This window comes from Phocoena sinus, chromosome 8, assembly GCF_008692025.1.
Source record: "Phocoena sinus isolate mPhoSin1 chromosome 8, mPhoSin1.pri, whole genome shotgun sequence".
Taxonomy (NCBI): domain Eukaryota; kingdom Metazoa; phylum Chordata; class Mammalia; order Artiodactyla; family Phocoenidae; genus Phocoena; species Phocoena sinus.
Genome location: NC_045770.1, coordinates 100,916,606 through 100,936,465, shown reverse-complemented (window position 1 = coordinate 100,936,465; position 19,860 = coordinate 100,916,606). Strand labels below are relative to the sequence as shown.

The window sequence follows — 19,860 nt, the reverse complement described above, 5'->3', positions numbered from 1 at the left end:
TCCCACATGCCATGGAGCAACTAAGCCCGTGCACCACAACTACTGAGCCTGCGTGCCACAACTACTGAAGTCTGTGTGCCTAGAGCCCATGCTCCGCAACAAGAGAAGCCACCGCAATGAGAAGCCCGCGTGCTGCAACGAAGAGTAGCCCCTGCTCGCCGCAACTAGAGAAAGCCTGAGCGCAGCAACGAAGACCCAATGCAGCCAAAAGATAGATAGATAAATAAATAATAAATTTTAAAAGTGGGCATTCCTTTCTCAGTTATCCCCAAACATCCCAGGTCATGGCTCTTGACCTTAACCTCCTGGAAAAGGGGAAACCTGAGTACCTAGACTGCTAGGTTTTCAAGAAATGCCTTAAGGACAAGCTCTCTGAATCACGGCTGCATCGTCCAGAAACGCACCCAAATCTGATTCAGTATTATTTTTTCCAATTTCTGAACTCTGATTTCCTGCACACTTCACTTTACTTAACTTCAGGGGAAATCCCAGACACTTAAAACACCAGCTCTTCAGTGAAAACATCACTTAACCCATTCTCTCCCAATCCTCCTCTATGCTTCCAGCCTGGTGATTCTTCTTCATTGTCATCAGCTTTGAATGAACCATTCTGGACTCTGCTTTTTCATATAACATCATTTCATATACACTTTCCAGCAACAAATTTATCATTTTAACGACCCCACACCGTATGCCCTCATGCGTCTTGTCCTTCATTTTCAGCTTTGTGTTTCTGCCAGTGATGATGGCCTTAGGCAAGCCCTGGCCTTCTATGGGCCTCTCACCTCTATCTGTAAAATACAGTGATTTGGAAACTCTAAAGTTCTTTCTGAGCCTTAACATTCCAAGGCCTATGATTTTCCAGCTGTGGAATCATAACCCCATAGCAACAATCCCTAGAAAGGAAAAAGAGACCCAGCATCTGTTGAGAACTCACTGTGAGGCAGGAAAGCACTGAGGAAGAAACAGGCACAGAAAAAAAGAAAAGGGAATTCCCTGGTGGTCCAGTGGTTAGCACCCTGCGCTTTCACTGCCGAGGGCATGGGTTCAGTCCCTGGGCGGGCAACGAAGATCCTGCAAGTCGAGCAGCAAGGCCAAGAAAAGAAAAGAAAAAAAAAAAAAATTTAAAAAAAGAAAAACAAATAAAAAAGAAATGGGTGTGAAAAGTGACACCTTCCCTTTCCTGCAAAAACATTTTCTGAGGCCTGGGTGGGTGAACTAGATCCCTTTGTTCCAGGTCCAACCTGGACACCCGGACACACTACCAAATGTGGCTTACCCTATAGTAAAGCCCGCCAACGTTCCCCTCCCCCGGATGACAGAGCACTTTTGGAGCCCAAGCCCAACCCCTCCAGCCCAGCAGAGCGCTGAGTCACGGTGGGGCAGCAGTTCTCCATCCCATCCCCCACCTCTTCCCCCTCCCGGGTGAGCTGGAGTCCTCCAGAAACCACAGGCCTGGCTCTTCCCTAGCCTGAGGCTCCTCCCGCAGAGGCCCCAGGGAGGCCAGCCAAACTCCCCATCTTCTCAGAGGAGCCGGGGCTAGAGGGGAGGGAGGCAGAATCCTGGTCAACAAAGGTCCAAAGACCAGGCCAGGGCTTCGAAAGAATCTAGAGGCTTGGAGATGGCAGTTCGGACACCCCAGGGTTCCCAGAAAGTGTGGAACAGGCCCAAGCAAACACCCCCACCCCCACCCCCAGCACAAGATTGCCCTTTCATTTTTCCCAGCCGCCCGCCCCCAGTGACCTTCTACATCCCAAGCTGACCCTCAGTTTTGCCGTGATGGTCACTGCAGCTGCATGTGTTTTAACCAAACACGGAGTCAAGAAACCTCCTTTCTGCACCAGAACAACTTCCTTCCGGTGGATCCAACTTCATGTTGGCTCTGTCCACCTGGATGTCCTGGAGGCCCTGAAACTCAGCAAATCCTGTGCACGACCAAGCTGGCCTCCTTCAACAACCTTCCCCCCAAACTGCATTTCCTTCTGCGTCCCCATCCTCAGTGAATGGCAGCAGCAACTCAGCTGCCCGGGCCAGAAAGCTGGGGGCTCTCTTGCCCACCGGCCCCCCCCTTACCACCCCCCTCCACAGCTATCCAGTTACCTCATCCTGTCTGTTCTGTCTTCTCCATATCTCTCAAATCTGCTTTCTGTCTCTTCTACTCACTGAGAACTAGGGCTGTTACCTCCCAACAGGTACCCAGCCCTCTTGTCTGACTTTATCCTCCACATTCAATCAGGCATCCATCCATTCATTCAACAAATACTGAGGACCAAGTTACAAGCATCTTGCAACATGCTTGAAATGCAGGATGGAGAAGACAGAACTAATGCCTGCCCACCAGGAGCTTACAGTATACAGCAGCAGGGAAGACGATCCAAAAGTGATCTGTATGGCTACAATACACGGTTATACATACGAATATATATTGTATAGTATGGTTATTAATCTTCAATACTTAGCAAGCTACAAATACTAACTTAATTGTCATTTGTATTTTAACTTTGTTTACGGCATCTTCTGTCTTACAGCTTTTCATTTTTGTTGTATAATTCCATCCATATGAAATTCTAGAACATGCAAAGTTAGTTAATATCAGAAGAGTGCGCTTCTTGAGGGGTATGGGGGAAATCTACTGGAAAGGGGTACAGAGAAACTTTCTGGGATCATGGAAATGTTCTGCATCTTGTTTCAGCTGTATTCAAGTGTCAAAACACATTTAATAAAACACCTAAGATTCTGCAGTTTATTTAGTTAATTATAGCTTTATTTTAAAAACTTAAATCACTCATTTTTGCAAAGAAAAGAACAATTTTGTTGGCTTTTTACCTACTTGATACCAGTTAGCTTCATATTCCAATAACTATATCCACAATATGTTTCTAGATATGCCTCTCAAAGATTTAACTCCATGTATTTTGAATTCATCATGATTTGGTGGGACCACACCCTTTGCTCTCCCCGCCACCCCGCACCCCCGCCCCCCAGGCGCTTGGTCCAACTGAAAGGACTTCCTAGAAACTACCTTAATCCATTCAAAAATTTTAACAAACTGTGTGACAGCCATGCCCTTGATTTGGTCATTACCCTGAGGATTCATCTTAATCAGCCTGTGTTACTCAAAGTATTTCTTGGTTTTATTTTTTACTGGTTGAAAAAGACAAAGAGTTCTAACTTCAATACTACACGTCCCAGAAATTCCGGATTGCCTATTTTCCTTTTCCCTCCCACTGCCAAAGGGGCCAGTTCTGTTCTAAATTTATCTCTTTCCTGTAATCAAATGCACCTGATAACCAAGGCACTCTAGTAACATTGTTTTGCAATCTTGCTTCATTTTGGAGCTCTTTCAGGAATTGTAGTGTCATCGATTTTCTCTGCTTTGGCATATTCTTTGTTTTCTGAAGACTTGGACTTTACTTTTTCTATGGTGTAGTTCAATAGTTGGTCCTTCTTGCTCTGCCATCGTCCAGATTTTCAAGTAGTCATATCTGCCAACTGGCTTCTTTTTTTAAGGCAGCCTCAGAAGAACACTCCCTACCCCCAAATTCTAAAAGATAATTTTCTATACATTCTTCTAATGACTTTATAGGGGGCTTTTTGTTTTGTTTTTTAAGGCTTGGATCTTTAATCCATCTGGAACGTATTTTTGAAATGCTGAGTCATTTTTCACCACATGACTATCTATTGTTTCAACATCATTTGCTGAACCCATTCTCTCTCTCCTAATCGAAATGCCACTTTAGCATGTACCAAGTTCCCACTCATATGGGGGTAGGACTGTTTAGTTGCACTGATCTACTCACCTTTTCCTGTGCCAGTACCAACTGCTTTATAATATTATATTTATACTACTGTGTTTTTTTTTATATCAGGGAGGACAAATCTAACCTCATAACATTTTTCCCCCCCAAATGCTTATCAGCTTTTCTACATACTCTTCCAAATGAACTTTAGAATCATTTTGTCAAGGTTCCAAAAGACCACTGAGTTTTACAGAAATTGCACTGAATTTGTAAGTTAATTTGGGGAGAATTGACATCTTTGCAAAACTGAGGTTGGCTATGTAGAAACATGGTGTCTCTTCATTTATGCAAGTTTTCTTTTCTGTCCAGCAGTAAACATTTATAGTTTTCTTCACACATTTGGTAACTTTATTCCTAGGTACTTTAAGCTTTTGTTGCCATTGTAAATGAAGAAAATTTTTCTCTCATTTCATTGTCTAACTGGTTACTGACACATAGGAAAACTTTGCATCTGGTAACTTTGTCATACTCTTACCCTAATAGTTTTTCTGTTGATTCGGTGTAAGATTTCTAGAAACAAAACTAACGTGGTTATTTCTCCGGCTAGAAATTCTTTAGGGTCTCCATGTCCTCCAGGATAAGATTTAACCCCTTTTTACGACACACAACCCTTCCTGACCTTGCCCCTATACTACCCTCCCAGGCTTCACCAACATGGACTCTACTTTCAGGCCAACACATTTTCTTAAGGTGCCTTGGATAGGCCATGCATTTCCACACCTTGTATCTTTACATATGCTGCTCTCTCTGCTTGGAATTCCCTCCTCATCTCCCTCCTCCCTTTCACCTTTCTTTTACTTTTCCTTGAACTAAGTGACAGTTCAAGTGTCACTTTCTTTTCTTTTTCAACATTTATTTTCCTTTTTTTGTGTGTGTGGCTGCATCGTATCTTAGTTGCGGCACGGGATCTTTGTTGAGGCATACGGAATCTTTTCATTATGGCCCTCGGTCTGCTCGGGTTTCTCTCTAGTTGCAGCTGTCGGGCTTCTCTCTAGTTTTGGCAAGTGGGTTTTCTCTTCTCTAGTTGTGGCGTGCGGGCTCCAAAGAGAGTGTGCTCTGTAGTTTGTGGCATGCGAGCTCAACAGCTGTGGCACGTGGGCTTATTTGCCCTGCAGCATGTGGGATCTTAGTTCCCTGAACAGGGACGGAACCTACATCCCCCGCATTGGAAGGTGGATTCCTTACCACTGGACCACCAGGGAAGTCCCCCTCAAGTGTCACTTTGTTAGGGAAGCTTTCCCTGACCTCCTATCCCAGACTGGGTAAGGCACTCCTTGTCTGTATTCTCCCACCACCCTTCTGCTTACTTTATCATATGTAGCTCTAGCCCCACTAAAAATTTTTTTCCTTAAAGTAACACATGTTCATTTTGAAATGAATAACAGATGCAAGAGAGAAACTGCCATAATTCCATCAGCAACTTAATATTTTAGTAAAGTTCCTTTTTTAAAGTTTTTAAAATTGAAATATAGTTGATTTACAATGTGTTAATTTCTGCTGTACAGCAAAGTGATTCAGTTATAGAGACATACATTCTTTTTTTTTCATTCTTTCTTTTTTTAATTGAAATTTAAAAAAAAATGTTTTTTAAAGGTTTGGAAGTCCAGCTTCCAGTTGCATGTTTGTGAACATCCTGAAAAGGTCCTTGGGTAGGTCTCCCACCCATGCGTTGAAGAACCTGGCTAAGAATAGTGACCCTGAGGAGAGCAGACTGGGCGCAGGCGCTCGGCCTAGCTCCGTCCAGTTCTGCCATCCATGAATTCACACCCAGTGATGGGGACACTGCTGCAAGCCACACGCAGTGCCCCTGTGTCCCCCCCCCGCAGGGTCCCTGGCATCTGTCGCGCACATTCGTTCAGTGCCATTAGCTTCTCTCCAAGGACAACCTGGGGGTGGCTCCCTGTAGGGCCTGCTCAGCCCGAGGCTCCTGGGACTGGGGCCAATAAAAGAGGCCTTTTCAAAATGGCCTCGCGGCATCCTTTCCAGACCCAAGCGGCTTCTTCTCTATTTTCTAACCCCTGGTCTCTGAGCTTTAAGCTACCGGCGATTTCCTCAGAATTCAACGGCTCATCCCCACGTTTCCCTCGGGAAGGCGATCTCCGCAGTCTCTCGGGAAACACGACCCGCCCAGCCTTTGTTGTATCAAATGCACGAGGAGCCATATTTGCTTTCAGCAAACGGCGGACCAGGTCGCCGGAGCCGTAAGAGGGGCCAAACCCGCGACGGGCCGTGGACCCCACCCGGCCTGCATTCGGTCTCTTTCTAAGCTTTGAGGAAGAGAAATTTGAGTCCTTTCCCAGCCCGACCTCTGACTCACTCGGCCTCCTCGGGCCCACGTTCACCCTCCAGGTTCCCTATTTGCATCACGAAGTAATCACCTCGGGGTGTGGCAACTGCGCTCTACCGCTCTGATTTTTAACATGCCCTTGGCCAAGAGTCTCAGGGTGCCTTCTGGACCTCGGAATCGCCCTGACGCCCCCGGCGCCAGGGGGAGTTTCCTGTCGGTTCAAGACGCAGGACGCCACCGGGGTCAGGGCTCCGAACTGAGCTTCCTGCCCCCGCTCAGGTTTTCTCTCCAACCCCACGCAACGAGCCCACGTTCCACGGAACAAGCTGCAGCCTCCAGGCCACCCAGACCCCGCACCGCCACCCCCCACCCCTCCTTCCCCACCCTCCTTCCCCAGCCCCCCAGCGAGGCGGAGCCGCGCGTCCACAGGAAGGGGCGGGGCTCAGCTGGGCGGGCGGGCGGCGTGATTGGCCGCGGCGGGCCTGACGCCCATTCCCGCTATAAGAGCCGGGCAATAGTCACCTGCGCCACAGTCCTCGCGGAGAGTCGCCACGGTTTCTTGCTTCAACAGTGCTTGGACGGAACCCGGCGCTCGTTCCCCGCTCCGGCCGGCCGCTCAGAGCCAGCCCTCGCCACCCATCTCACGGCGCCCTCCGATCGCCCCAAGGTCCCCGCCGCCGTTACAGCGCCGCGCAGCCACCGCCACCGTTTCACCTCAGCCGCCCGTCATGACGACCGCGTCCCCCTCGCAGGTGCGCCAGAACTACCACCAGGACTCGGAGGCCGCCATCAACCGCCAGATCAACCTGGAGCTCTACGCCTCCTACGTCTACCTGTCCATGGTGAGCGCGGGCGGGCCCACGGGGCACGGGCGCGGCCTCCCTGGCTGCAGGGCGGGGGTGTGGCTACCGGGAGGGCCCTCCCGCCTCCGCCTCCCGCCTCCCGCTCCCGCCTCCCGCCTCCGTGCGCCCTTCTGGAAAATGAAGGGTGCTTCGGGTCCTCTAGGACTCCTGCGCAGAAATTCTGAGCAGTTGTCCCCTGGAGTGCTCCCTCGTGGGCCAGGGCCGCCTCTGCGCACCCCAGTTTATTTAAAGAGCTGAGTTTCTTCCGGGGTTGCCACACTTGCCACCAGTACGACCCTGCAGTTAGGAAGGTGGATTTTCGCATTTCCATCCCTTCTGCATTCGATCACGTGATGGGGGGCGGTGCTGAGGAGGTCCGGCTCCCATCCCCCTGAGTCCGGCGGAGCCTGCTGGGTAATGGTGTCCAACAGTGGGGGCTGGTGCGAAGTGGTTTATCTCTCGTGGCCGAACAGCCACCTCCACCTCTCCGCTCTGTTTATCTCTAAGTCCCGCTTGAATTGAAGCATATCTCTAGAAATCTCCCTTCAGTCGGACACCGAGTTGTCTGCCACCCGTATTCTTTATCTTTTTTGTGTGTAAGGGTTGTGGCGTAATTTGAACCTTTAGTTCTTGGATATAGTCCACCAACAGTTACGGGGCCTGAAAATTTTCCATGCAGTAATCGGTGGAATCAGTTTCCAAATCCTGGTTTTAATCGGTGTGGTAGGAGTTTTAGTTATAATTGGTTTTATTACGTTTTTGCAAACCATCCAAGAATAAACGTGTTCCGGCTGGGTTGGAATACGCCTGGATTTCTATGACTGTCCATTCCATTTCAGGAACAGCTGAATACAGCAAGGGTGTAAAAGGGACTAAAATCTTTGTTTTCTACTGATAACATGTTTACATACGTTTGGCATTGCCCACAACTGTTACCTTGCCTAGTGGGTTTAATTTTACACATCCATCAGCCTGCTGTAAGCTGGCAGCTCATGTTTTTGTTTTTGTTTTTGCGGTACGCGGGCCTCTCACTGCTGTGGCCTCTCCCGTTTGCGGAGCACAGGCTCCGGACGCGCAGGCCCAGCGGCCATGGCTCACGGGCCCAGCCGCTCCGCGGCATGTGGTGTCTTCCCGGACCGGGGCACGAACCCGCGTCCCCTGCATCGGCAGGCGGACTGTCAACCTACTGCGCCACCAGGGAAGCCCGACAGCTCATGTTTTAACATGGATTACCCAGGGAGGAGGGGGAGAAGGCACTACTAACAGTGCAGGGTAAATACTCCAACATCTCTTCACCAGATTTGACAGGGCTGTAGGAACTTTCTCTGCACTTAAACAGATGCTTAAGATGTTCCATGTGGAGGCAATTCCCATGATATTCTAACGGTTCCTTGTAGCAAACTTTCAGTTTCAAGACCAAGTTTCATTTTTGTGTTTCAGAGTAAAAACTAATTACTGTCGTGTTCAATCCAGGAACACACCTTGCTCTAGTCTTCCTGTGCTCAGACCCTTTCTTGCTGGGCTTTGAGAAGGAAGCCTAGACTCGCAGACTGCCTTCCTTTGGGAATCCCTAACATGTTCATGTACTGTTTTCAGTCGTACTATTTTGACCGCGATGATGTGGCTTTGAAGAACTTTGCCAAATACTTTCTCACCAGTCTTGTGAGGAGAGGGAACATGCTGAGAAATTGATGAAGCTGCAGAACCAGCGGGGTGGCCGAATCTTCCTTCAGGACATCAAGGTGAACTGAAGACCCTAGGGTCGCCCTGCCTCATCTGTCTAGCAGTCCTCTGGCGTCAGAAATCACTGAGCCCAGCAGTTGCCCTTATCAGATGAGGATACTTTGGGTTTTTGTCTTTTGCGCTTTTTCGGGCCTACCATCTAAGCTAAAGTTGGCAGACAGTAATGGGCAAGGATATTAAGTTGGAAGCGGTTTTCGGGGGAACTTGGCTGTTCCTTTTGCCAAGCGCGGTGGTCACACGTTAGACGCTTTTTGCTGATTCGTGGTTTAAGTGGTAGAGGTTGTACATGCACTGACTTAACCTCCTCCCATTCAGAAACCAGACCGTGATGACTGGGAGAACGGCTGAATGCAATGGAATGTGCGCTACACCTGGAAAAAAGCGGAACCAGTCACTGCTGGAACTGCACCAACTGCCACTGAGAAAATGACCCCCATGTGAGTGTTGGCAACCTGGGAGGAAATGGAGGAAATCATTTGTCTTAGGGGCTGGGGAAGCTTCCCAATAACTTTTTTCCTTGTTCTCTTTTCTAGTTGTGTGACTTCATTGAGACTCATTATCTGAATGAGCAGGTGAAATCCATTAAAGAATTGGGTGACCACGTAACCAACTTGCGCACGATGGGGGCCCCCGAATCTGGCATGGCACAGTATCTCTTTGACAAGCACACCCTCGGAAATAGTGATAATGAGAGCTAAGCCTTAGGCTGGCTTCCCGTAGCCACAGGGGTGACTTCCCTGGTCACCAAGGCAGTGCATGCATGTTTGGGTTACCTTACCTTTTCTGTAAGTTGTACCAAAATATATACAAGTCCTTTCCTTAGTACCATTCCTTCAAATAAAGTAATTTGGTACCCAGCTGTTGTCTTTGAATTCTCGGGGTGGGCTAGAAATGTATCTAGGCCATCTTTATTAAATTTGTAAGTGCCACCATGGCTCAGTCACACTCACCAAAGTGAAACGCTTAGGAAGGATCTGTATTTACTTACGAAATTCCTTAGCTTGGGAAAGATACCAAGGCTTGGGTGTTTTGAATTCAGAACAGGACTTAAGGATTCCTGGTTCTGAATTAGGTGTTTTATTACGTTTCCAGCACTTCTGGTTTTCACAATTTATATGTACAGAAAGCATTTTGAGGCTTAAAGTAGACTTGAAGCTACTGATTCTCGTTCTCCATTAAGGTAACCATTTAATTCAGGCTGTCGTAGGGACATATTCTTCAGTGTGGACAGCTATATGGCTATGACTGGATCAGTGTCCTGCTTGGTGTACACGCAGGTAGGACCAGGCCAGTGAAGCGTCCCCCTTGGAAGCAGGCTAGGAATGTTGCTTCATCCCTAGTGAGAATTTGAGGAAAGTTTACATGAGTATGGAGAGAGACCTTCATTTCAATAGGAAAATAGCTGCAGTAGGAGGGAGAGAGTTTGAGACATCTTGAATATTAACCAGTGAGTAGTGTTAGAAGACTGGGGAGCCGTCTGGGTCCTTGCTAACCAACTACATTAACATTGTTTCCTAAACCAGCCACAGTGATTTGTAAGTTTCCATCTAGCCCTGAGAAGTATGACAGGTGGTAGGCCTTTTCAGTTTTCAATACAAAGCTAGGTATTCTGACCTCAATAACTGCTTGAGAATAATAAGAAATGAGAAGTTACACTTCCCTTTCACATCGTGATTGGGGGCTGGGGTGGGGGGCTGGGTCTAATTGGGTGAGCGGGCTGGGGAATCTGGAATAAAGGCAAACGTCCTGGTGGTACTGTGACAACTTTAGGTTGACCTCAAAAAATGCATGAAGAGCTCATTTAAGTTCAGAAGTCTTGGTGAGGTCCCCAAAGCAGTAAGATACCCCAAGGGACCTGGATTGTCCCCACCTTATCTGCCAGTTCCCAGGAGTGTGGCACCCTTTCCAGGAGTGCTTCAGAACCACCACTGGTTATGGGGGAAGGGCTCATACGCGACCTCCCAGCTAAGCCTGGCCAGTAAGTTGAGTTCTTGGCTACAGTCTAGAGCCCCAAGTTCTACCTGTGTTTCTGTGTCTGCCACCCCTGCTTAAGGTGAGCTGGGCCCACTGGTAACGTCAGCCCATGTAAGCCTGGCCTAGTGGCCCTTCGGCGTTACTCTCAGTGCAAACCTCGTCTTCCTATCCCTGGGCCCCAGAGAAGTCTTGGTGAGTCAGGCTCTTGGGTGAAATAAGCAAAAGTCGCCAACACTTCCCTAGAGCCCCTGCTGTGGCAGCCAGGTGCGGCGCCCCCAAGCCAGTGCTGGGCATACCCTGGCAGCCATAGAACCATAGGAAAACTGGGAGTAGGGTGGGCTTCAGAGCAGGGAAGCTGGTGGGGACCACCCCTGGTGGGCTGGGGGGTTCAGTGACCCTGGTTGTGGGTAGAGGACAGACCTGTGGTTTTCCAAGGCCCAGTAGGGATCGCCACGATCTTTGAGTATAGTGTGTGTGTTGCTTGTCGACTGTCCCAAGTGCGGTTCTCTGAGATATTCAGGGGCCTCTGACATGTCTGTTAGGTTAAAACTCGACAGTTTTCCTCCTCATGTGACTCACTTCCGGGTGCTCCGTTGAGGCCCAGCACTCTCTGGGAGCAATTCAAAGCTCTTCTTGGACCTGGGAGTTGCAGGCTGAAGGCTTTGGTCTTTGACGGTGTCATCCATGCCTGAGACTTTGCGAAGACTTGAGGGTGCTGACTGTCCAGGTGGGAAGACCATAGGGTGTGGCTGAGGGGTGTCTGGGGGGCACTGTGGTAGCCTGACCTCCCATATAGCACGGCGGACTTGAAGGCATCCTCCCCTTTCCAGGCCTTGACGTCTTCCTTATCACTGGTGTCCTGTCCGTCTCCCCCGAGGTTCTTGGGCTGGCCCTCATGGGAAAGGACTTCTTTCTTCGGCCACAGTAGTTTGGTCTTTGAGTTTGTCCTGGGGGGCTGGCGGTCGTGGGATTGCAGCCCTCGGAAGCGGCCAGCGATGCCAGTGTGAGCACTTTCCTCCTCTTCCGGATCTGGCTGGAACTCCATATCCTCCTTATCCAGACTGGAAAGAAACAGGAGAGTCGGGGGTTAGTGGGCAGACAACGGCCTGAAGCCTGACTTGACTTCTCCCTTACCCTCTCTTCTCCCTCTGGCCCAAGGCCCAGGACACAGTCTTCCTCACCTCAGCTTTGACTCACCTCTCTGCTGATCCATCTTGTACCTCTCAATTAATCCCTCCTGGCCGAGCTCGCCTCACTGTTCTGTGGCTCCCTCTTGCCCATGTTAACATCCAAACTCCCTAGCCTGGTATTTAAGGGCTTCCTCTTCAGCACCCACATTTTCCCTTTGAAACCCGTCACTCTGGGCTGTCTGAACGGCTCTTCCCCAGGTATGGATGGTCACGTGAGGCCCAGGAGTGACTGAGTAAGCCAGGGATTTGTGGTTCCCGCTGGGAGCAGTATCCCCCCAGAGAGAAGTCTGGCTTCCTGGAGCCTAAAGCCTTTACTCTGCAAGAGAAAGCCTACCCACCCGTGAATGTGGCCACCTTTGCCCATGTCCAAATTCTCCCCATGCTTCAAGGCCCAGCTCCAGGTCCAGCTGGAGGCCAGCTCTCAGGCAGCCAAAGGTGATCTCTGTTCTATACTCTGTCCCTTGCCCAGGCATCCAGTACTTCGTACCTTGTATCCAGAGTCTGGGCTCTGGGTTTGAACTCCCTCACTAAATTGTGTGTTTCTTGGAGGCAAGGTCTATGTGTTATTATTCTCTGTTATCCTCCTTCCCCAGCAGCTGGGCTACCAACCATGGAAAACTCAGAGGCGACCTCCAGCAATGTTTCTGACCTAAGCAAGCCTCCATCCTCGATCATTTGATCTCTTATCCAAACCTTCCTCACACCAACTAGAGACTCCAGCTAATTCTAATCACAGCTTAATAGGATACTCGGTTCTTAACAAGAGAACAGCGCTTTTAATACTGTGGAAGAACACCTTGATGGGATAGACCCTGAGATGCAGCAAACACTCTCCAAAGTCCTCTCCACTCTGTCATCCTAGGGAGAGAGAGCTGTCTGGGGCGCCTCTTCAGCCGGCCATGGCCCAGCTACAGCTCAAAAGGGATTCTAACCAAACCAGGGAAAGAGGACCCGTGTGGGGGAAATGTGGCTGCTGTGGGCTGACCTGAGGCCCGTACTCTGTAGCAAGAAGTCTACTCTGAAGGTACCTGTGATGACCCAGCCTCTTGCTCGCTTCCTTGCCCAGGGAACCCCACTCCCACTCCCCATGCCAACACCCTGGCTTATCAGGAAACATAGCTCGGAACCAGAGTCAGGAACCAGGCCCTGACATCCCAGCTGCATCACTAATCACTGACTGCCCTTGAGTAAGTCCCTTCTCTCTCTAAGCCTCAGTTTTCAACTCTGAATAAGGGGTGGGGCTTAGATTGGAGACTACCTAAGAGCCCTTATAGCTTTAAGAGTCCTTACACAGCACAAGGTAAGGGTTAAGGGTGTGGAGTTGGACCCAGACATACCTGGCCCACCTGTGCTGCTTGCTAGCTATGTGACCTTGGGTTGGGCAACTGACTTAACCTCTCTGAACCTGGACTTAATCATCTGAAAACTGGAGGTAACAAACCAAGTTTATTGGAGGGGGGGGAAATAGTTAATATATGTTAAGAGCTTAGTACAATGCCCAGCACTTAATAGGCACCCAATATGCATTAACTAATACTATTCTAAGTTCTTAGGCAGGCCCTTGCACTTGGGGTTTTCTACCCACCGAAGTGGTTCCCTGGCACTTCCCACCTGATGTTGAAGGTGGAGCCGAAAAAGGAGGGCCGACGAGACTGGGCAGAAGCGGCTGTGTAGGGGGGATGTGGTTCTGGCTCATTCCAGTACATATCTCGCTCCATCGGTGGCAGGTCCTGGTGCATCTCATCTACAGCCAACAGGGACACCTGGTCGTCGGGGACAGAAGGAGAAGTCCAACAGGTCAGCCCAAGCAGGACCATGAATTTGCCAGGTGACTTGGAGAGGTCACTGCTCTCTCTCTGGGCCTCAAGTTTCCCTTCCTGTGAAATGGAGAGACTGATGCAGCCTGTAGCCTCAAAAGTTAGGCTGAGAATCCTGTGAGTAGATGGTTGGGCAATTCACTGTGAGGCCTCCCTACAGAACTGTGGGGCCCCCTCCCTGGGTCCAGTTTGGGGAGGGGCCATGGGACAGGCTCTCTTCCTCCCGTCATACCTGCAAACTCCTGTCGACAATCCAGTTGGTCTCAAAGTCATCATCATCCTCTCCGAACGGGTTGATGAGCTGCTCTGCCACCTTGAGGGTAGGTGAGGCTCTGGAAATCCTCAGGTGGAACCCCTTGCAGCCTTGCTCCCACCCTTAAACCTTGGCTCCTGCCATGTCCACCTCTCCACGCCCCTCAGTGATGCCCTTCTGTCTCCAAAGCCACTGTGTAGGGCACCTCCTCTCCTAACCGGCCATGACTCCCTGGGCCACAGCTGGCCTCGTCCCGGGGAGGCTCACCTTCAGCCAGCCAGCATAGAAGAAGAACTGCAGGAATGTGAAGAGGGGTACAACGAGGTCCATCTCGTGGCCGGGGTAGGCCTTGGCTGGGTTCAGAAACTGACGCCCCATCAGGCAAGCCAGGAAGAAGCTGTATACCGCCACGGTCACCACCTGGGAGGGAAAGGCGGTGTCGGCAGAAAGGGCTGTGTGGGGACCGTGGGACCAGGAAGCTCCCCAGGCTCTGTGGTCTCCCCTTTAAAATGGGGATGATCACACTGCCTCCACCACCTGGACCAGGCAGGGACCTGGACTCTTTGAACTTGGCACTAGAGACAACCTCCAAAGTCCAGACCTGACTCCCAGGGTGAGCCTCTTCTTCAGCCTCTAAGTGAGCCCTTCCCATCATAGGCTGCTTCCCGGGTCCTCCTCAGTTTCCCAAAGGGGCAGCTTCACCAGCCTAGTCCTCACCTGAGTGTACACCAGTGGGATACTGATCCAGTCGTAGGCATACAGCTGTCCACACTGAGTACGCAAGGTGTTCATTTCCTAGGGGGGCAGGAGGGAAGGTTGGGCCTTTGACCATCACCTGCTCTCCCAGGCTCACCCCCCAGCTCTTCCACAGATACCAGGGTCTCGTGCTCATGGTCCAGCCCTGGCTGTGTGGTCATGGACAGCTCACTTAACCTCTCTGTGCCTCAGCCTCCTCAATATCAAAAAGGAACCAGGATCTCAGAGGTTCACTTTAGAGAGGGGAGGGGAGGGGAAATTTGAAAGGGGCCACCTTGGGCTATGGAATCCTGTTGGAAAAGATCCTACAGTCCCAAGGTAGGCTCTGGGAAGACCCTCAGAGGCTCAAACTTCCTCTTTGCAGAAAACCTGTTCCACGTGGGGCATGACCCTCCCCGCGCTGCAGCAGCCCCACGTGTGTAGCGGGCTCACGTTGAGCAGGCTCTGGAGCAGGACAGGGTCCCGGATTCGACCTTCAATCCAGGCCTTCGTTGACAGGTTGGCAAACCACACCCAGGGCATCCAGAATGAGTTGTGTGGCAAGCTCAGTTTTTGTAAGTGCTTGTGTTCCGAGGGGGTCATAAAGCCTGCGGGGTAGAGTGGAGAAGACAGTGGGTAGGGGAACCTGCAGAAGGGGTGGCTGGCCAGGCCCTGCTGGGTGGGACCCAGAGTTCAAACCAAGTTCCTGCTGAGCCCACAGGGACCTCAGAGCTCCTTTGCGATCCTCTTTCTTTCAACAAATTATCACTGCGTGTCTACTATGTGCTGCTCTGGGCTGAGTACGTGAGAGGGATCTGTCTTATTAACCAGGATCAGGTCAGGCAAGGCCAGAGAGTGAGACTGCTGACGTACAGACTGGAAACCGGAAAACAGGAAGGGGAAGGGCAGTTCCCAGTTCCCAAAGCCCCACTCTGGCCCTCAACCCTCACTCTTCCCTCATCCCTCAAGAGGCCTTAGCCCTATCTCAAAGCCCTATCCTCCTAGAGTCTGTTCCTGGCCTCTCCCCACCTTTAGACCCCTGACTTCGCCCCGCCCAATTCAGGTCCCCGCCCCCCGCCGCCCCACCCCCACCCCCCCATCCCAGGTCTCGACCCCACTCCGCTCCTGGTCCCACCCAATCCTCAGCCCTGGGGCCTCTGACTCCACCCATCTGCAGCTCCGGCCCCGCCCTTGTCAGCCTCTGGCTCCGCCCACTGCGTCGCCAGGCCCCGCCCACCTGCTTTCACCAGGTGTTGGGGACTGGGAAAGCGTTTGTAGACCGCGGCACTGACGCTACGCAGGATGAGCACGTTGCCCAGGTTGGCGTAGCGCATGAGCGTGCGCCGCAGCAGCCGGCCCTGCTCGTCCTTGCCCTCGACGAAGCACGACACCAGGTTCATGAGGCGGTCGCCATGGCAGGTTCTCATATTGGTTCCACCAGCGGGTCACGACCAGTGTCACGTAGAAGCCTGGGCGGGAGGGGGGGGGGGCGCGAGGGGCGAAGGCCCACGCTGCGGCCAGAGCCCAGCGAGGGCGACGCCTCGGTTTCTCCATCTTTCTAATGGGGCTGGGCCCAGCACCAACCCTCCTGGACAGCTTCGCGTGAAGGCACGAGAGACTTGAGTTCTCTCTCTGGCCCCGCTTGCTTTCCCAGAAATCCGCCAGATACCTCCCCTCCTGCGCAAGGCTCCAGAGACTACTGTAATGTCGGCGCTGCCCTCAGAAAGTGGGGTCTTAGCAGAAACTAACACAGCAATGTAAAGCAATTATACTTCAATAAAGATGTTTAAAATAATAATAAAATTTAAAAAAAGAAAGTGGGGTCTTGAGTGCTAACAGCAGGACAGCCTTCCTAATTAATGTCTAACTTCAGTCCCTCTGGCTGCAGGCTCCCCGTTTCCCTGAACCACCGAGAGGCGCTGACATGCCACTGGCCTTCCCCAGCTAGCTCTTCATGATCTGCCTGTCTGGAGCCTGGAGCAGCCACTGGGACCCCAGCACGCGGAAGGGGGAGCTCACCCAGCACGAAGGAAATAGGGATGAGCTGGATGTAGCTGTCGCAGTATAGAGTCAGCTTCTCAAAAATCACCTGCTGATCGTCCGTGCGGGCCATCCGGGGGGAGGGGGGGGGGTGGGGGCAAAGATGTGTAGATACTGGGAGGGGATGGCTGAGACCGGTCCCAGGTCCAGCCAGGCCTGGGGTAGGAGAGTGGCAGCCTCACCTCCCTATCCCTTTCACTGGCCTGCCTGGGGCCCCTCCTCTGGCCTGAGCCAGGTCCCCCTCTTTCTCCCGCCGCCCTGAAACCCCAATGGGCCCTCTGCTCCATGCCTGGAGGAGAAACCCTCAGGAGGTTTTCTATAAGGTGGAGGAAGGAAGGTCCTGCTGAAGGGGTCAGCTTTAGGCACCACTGACCTTTTTAAAGGATCCAAAAGACAGTTGTTTGAAAGCAGGTTGAAATGAGTGTTTGGTCTTTAAAAAAAATATCTGGTAGGGAGGGATGAATCGGCAGAGCACAGAGCAATGAAATTGTTCTGTACAACACTGTAATGGTGGATACAAATCATTATACATTTGTCCAACCACATAGAATGTACAACACCAAGGGTGAACCCTAAGGTGAACTATGGACTTTGGGTGACAATGGTGTGTCCGTGTGTGTGGGTTCATCTGTCATCACAAATGTCCCACACTGGGGTGGGATGTTGATAATGAGGGAGGGCTGAGTGGGTGGGGCAGGAGGGGTGGGGTATATGGGAACTCTCTGTACCTTCTGCCCAGTTAAGCTACAAACCTAAAACTGCTCTAAAAAATAAAGTCTTAATTTTTTTAAAGTATATTGACACCCTAGTAACAACCAAAGGAAATGAACATGCTTTGTTATTAGTATTATCATTATGAACTCAAGAGGTTTATGTGTTTGATATTTGTCAATGCATTGCCATCATTAATGCTTTTTCCATTAAAAATGCTATCATATATTCTGTGGTTTTAGCTGTCTTTTATTGTTTAAATACACATTTTTATTGGGGAAAAAAACGTATGATATGGGCCTGTCAGACTATGTGGGATTCAGGGAAACAGGCTGACTGAGTGGGACTAGGTAAGGCCTGGGTTCCAATGCCCCTCCCTCGATTTGAGGAAAGGGTGTTTGAGATGCTCCGACCTGCACTGAGCTGCCCCCCAAGGCTGCCTCCTTTTCTCTCCTCTCCAGCCCCCAGGCCTCAGGCCCCACGGTTTGACCACAAGCCCAGCTCAGCCTTATCTGTCTCTGTGCATTGGCCCCCTAGATGGCTGGGAGGCACCCAGGAGCTCCAAGCCCTGGCTTGTCCCTCCGTACCTGTAAATGAAGCGGATGATATAGTAGCAGATGAGGAAAATGAGGAAACTCGCCATAGAGCAGCTTGTAGATGCTGCCTCGCCAGCACAGAAGCAGGCGGGAGAAGGAACCTAAACGGGCATTAGCCACTTGGCTTGAGTAGGTGACGGTCATGGCCAGGCACTGAGCTGTAGCAGGTGGGCTTGGGTGCTGGTGAACAGACAGAGAGGGATACTGATGGGGGGGCCAGGAAGGAGTAGGGACCTCTCCAGAATCTGTCCAGGACACATGAGTGACCTTATCCAGGACCCTTCCCTTCTCTGGGCCTCAGCTCTCCCATCTGGACACTGGGAGGGGGGCAGTGAGGTGACCTCCAAGAATCCAGGAAAGTGAGCTCAGGGACCGTCCATAGCCTTGGCACAGAAGACACAGAGAGGTCTGTGCCCTTAAATTGTACCACAAAGGCAACAACAGAAATGTCCACATGCTGGGCTCCTTCCTGAGTTATGAGCCCATCATGTTCAGTAGCTCCCCAAGCTCCATCAACCACCCTGGAGTGAGAACTGGTAAGGGGCATGGTCAGCCTTGGCCACCACCCTGTTCCCCGTGTCCAGAACAGAGCCTGGCTGGTGGAGATGTTTACTGAATGGTGGCCCCAGGGCCTTTTCACATGCTGACCCTCCTTCCTGGGGGATGCTCGTCCTAATCTAAGTGTATGGCTCACTCCCACTTCAGATCACCTCCTCAGAAAGGATACGCCCAGCCACCCTACCTGGAAATAACATCCTAGTACCACTGGCCCTCTCTTCCCCTCGCCTTGCTCCATTTTTCTACATAGCACTTATCATGTTATAACTGCCATTATATTTTGCATGCTACCTGCTTGTTTACTGCCTATTCCCTCCTGGGAATGGAGCTCCTATTGTGTACTCATAGGTGGTGCTCAATAAAAATTTACTGAAGCAATGTTTGGCACCCCATCCTCCCCCTACCTGCTCTGATGCAGCCACACTGGCTGTCTGTGTGCCTGGTGTTCCCTAAGTTCATTTCTACCTCAGGGCCTTTGCACAGACACACAGGTGCCCGCACACCTGCACATGTGCTCCCTGTGCGTATCCATCATGTGCACATGTACAGGTTATCTACCCCAAAGGCTCTCAATGTCCCAGCCCAGCCTTCTGGGATAACCCTTACTCACAGTTGGGGCTCCAGGCTAGTCAGGCGATCCCACAAAAGGTCTGGCCACAGGACTGGTGGGACTCTCTGGGGTCCTCTGGCCAGTGCCCCTGCCTACTTAGGGGTTGGCACTGCCCACGTGTGTGCTAAGTGGTCACTTGACTCCCTAAGCCAGGGCCTCCACAGAGGAACCCTTGTCTTGGCCCCCTTCTCGTAATCTGCCCATAAGCAGCCGGCAGCAGTCTGGCCTCTAATTCCTTCCGGGGGTGAGGGGCGTTGAGCTGGGACCAGGGCTGAGATGGGGGGCAACCCCCCTCTACCATGGGCCCTGACTACCCTGCCATTTCCCCTGGGCCCTAGACTCCGGAGATTGAGGGATCTGTTTCTGACCCCTGAGGTCTTGCAGGGAGAGCTGTGGGGAGGAGGGGCCAGGGCCTTGGACCTCATCTCCTGTGCCAGGAGCCATCCAGAGAGGGGAGCCTCCGCCCAGGACCTGTGGGCTTTGGCAGCACTTTGGGCACCCAAAAGAACATTGGACCGCAGGCAGAAGTCCTGGCTTCTAGTCCTGGCTCTGCCACCTGGTGAAGTGACCCTGCGTGGGCCTCTTCTCCTCTCTGTGCCTTAGTGTCCCTCTGTGAAAAGGATGGCGTTGCTTTAGAATTCCATCACCTCATTAAGATGACAGAATTCAGCATATACTCGTGAGGAGCTCTGATTGGCTGCTGG

General features: G+C 51.3%; 2 protein-coding genes across 2 annotated transcripts; one reads left to right on the top strand and one right to left on the bottom strand.

The window, feature by feature from the left end:
• The first annotated feature begins 6,611 nt into the window (after positions 1–6,611).
• Positions 6,612–9,529, top strand: FTH1 (ferritin heavy chain 1). The gene is given in 8 exon segments (XM_032641049.1): positions 6,612–6,929; positions 8,526–8,583; positions 8,586–8,671; positions 8,988–9,015; positions 9,018–9,053; positions 9,056–9,098; positions 9,100–9,109; positions 9,206–9,529. Coding segments are annotated over 8 exon segments (540 nt in total). The 5' UTR covers positions 6,612–6,815; the 3' UTR covers positions 9,371–9,529.
• A 1,458-nt stretch (positions 9,530–10,987) lies between these two features.
• On the bottom strand, positions 10,988–18,132 carry BEST1 (bestrophin 1). The gene is given in 14 exon segments (XM_032641214.1): positions 10,988–11,194; positions 11,196–11,245; positions 11,248–11,391; positions 11,394–11,707; positions 13,448–13,599; positions 13,886–13,966; positions 14,174–14,326; positions 14,624–14,701; positions 15,095–15,249; positions 15,879–16,051; positions 16,053–16,110; positions 16,661–16,758; positions 17,983–18,026; positions 18,028–18,132. Coding segments are annotated over 14 exon segments (1,812 nt in total).
• Positions 18,133–19,860: the final 1,728 nt, after the last annotated feature.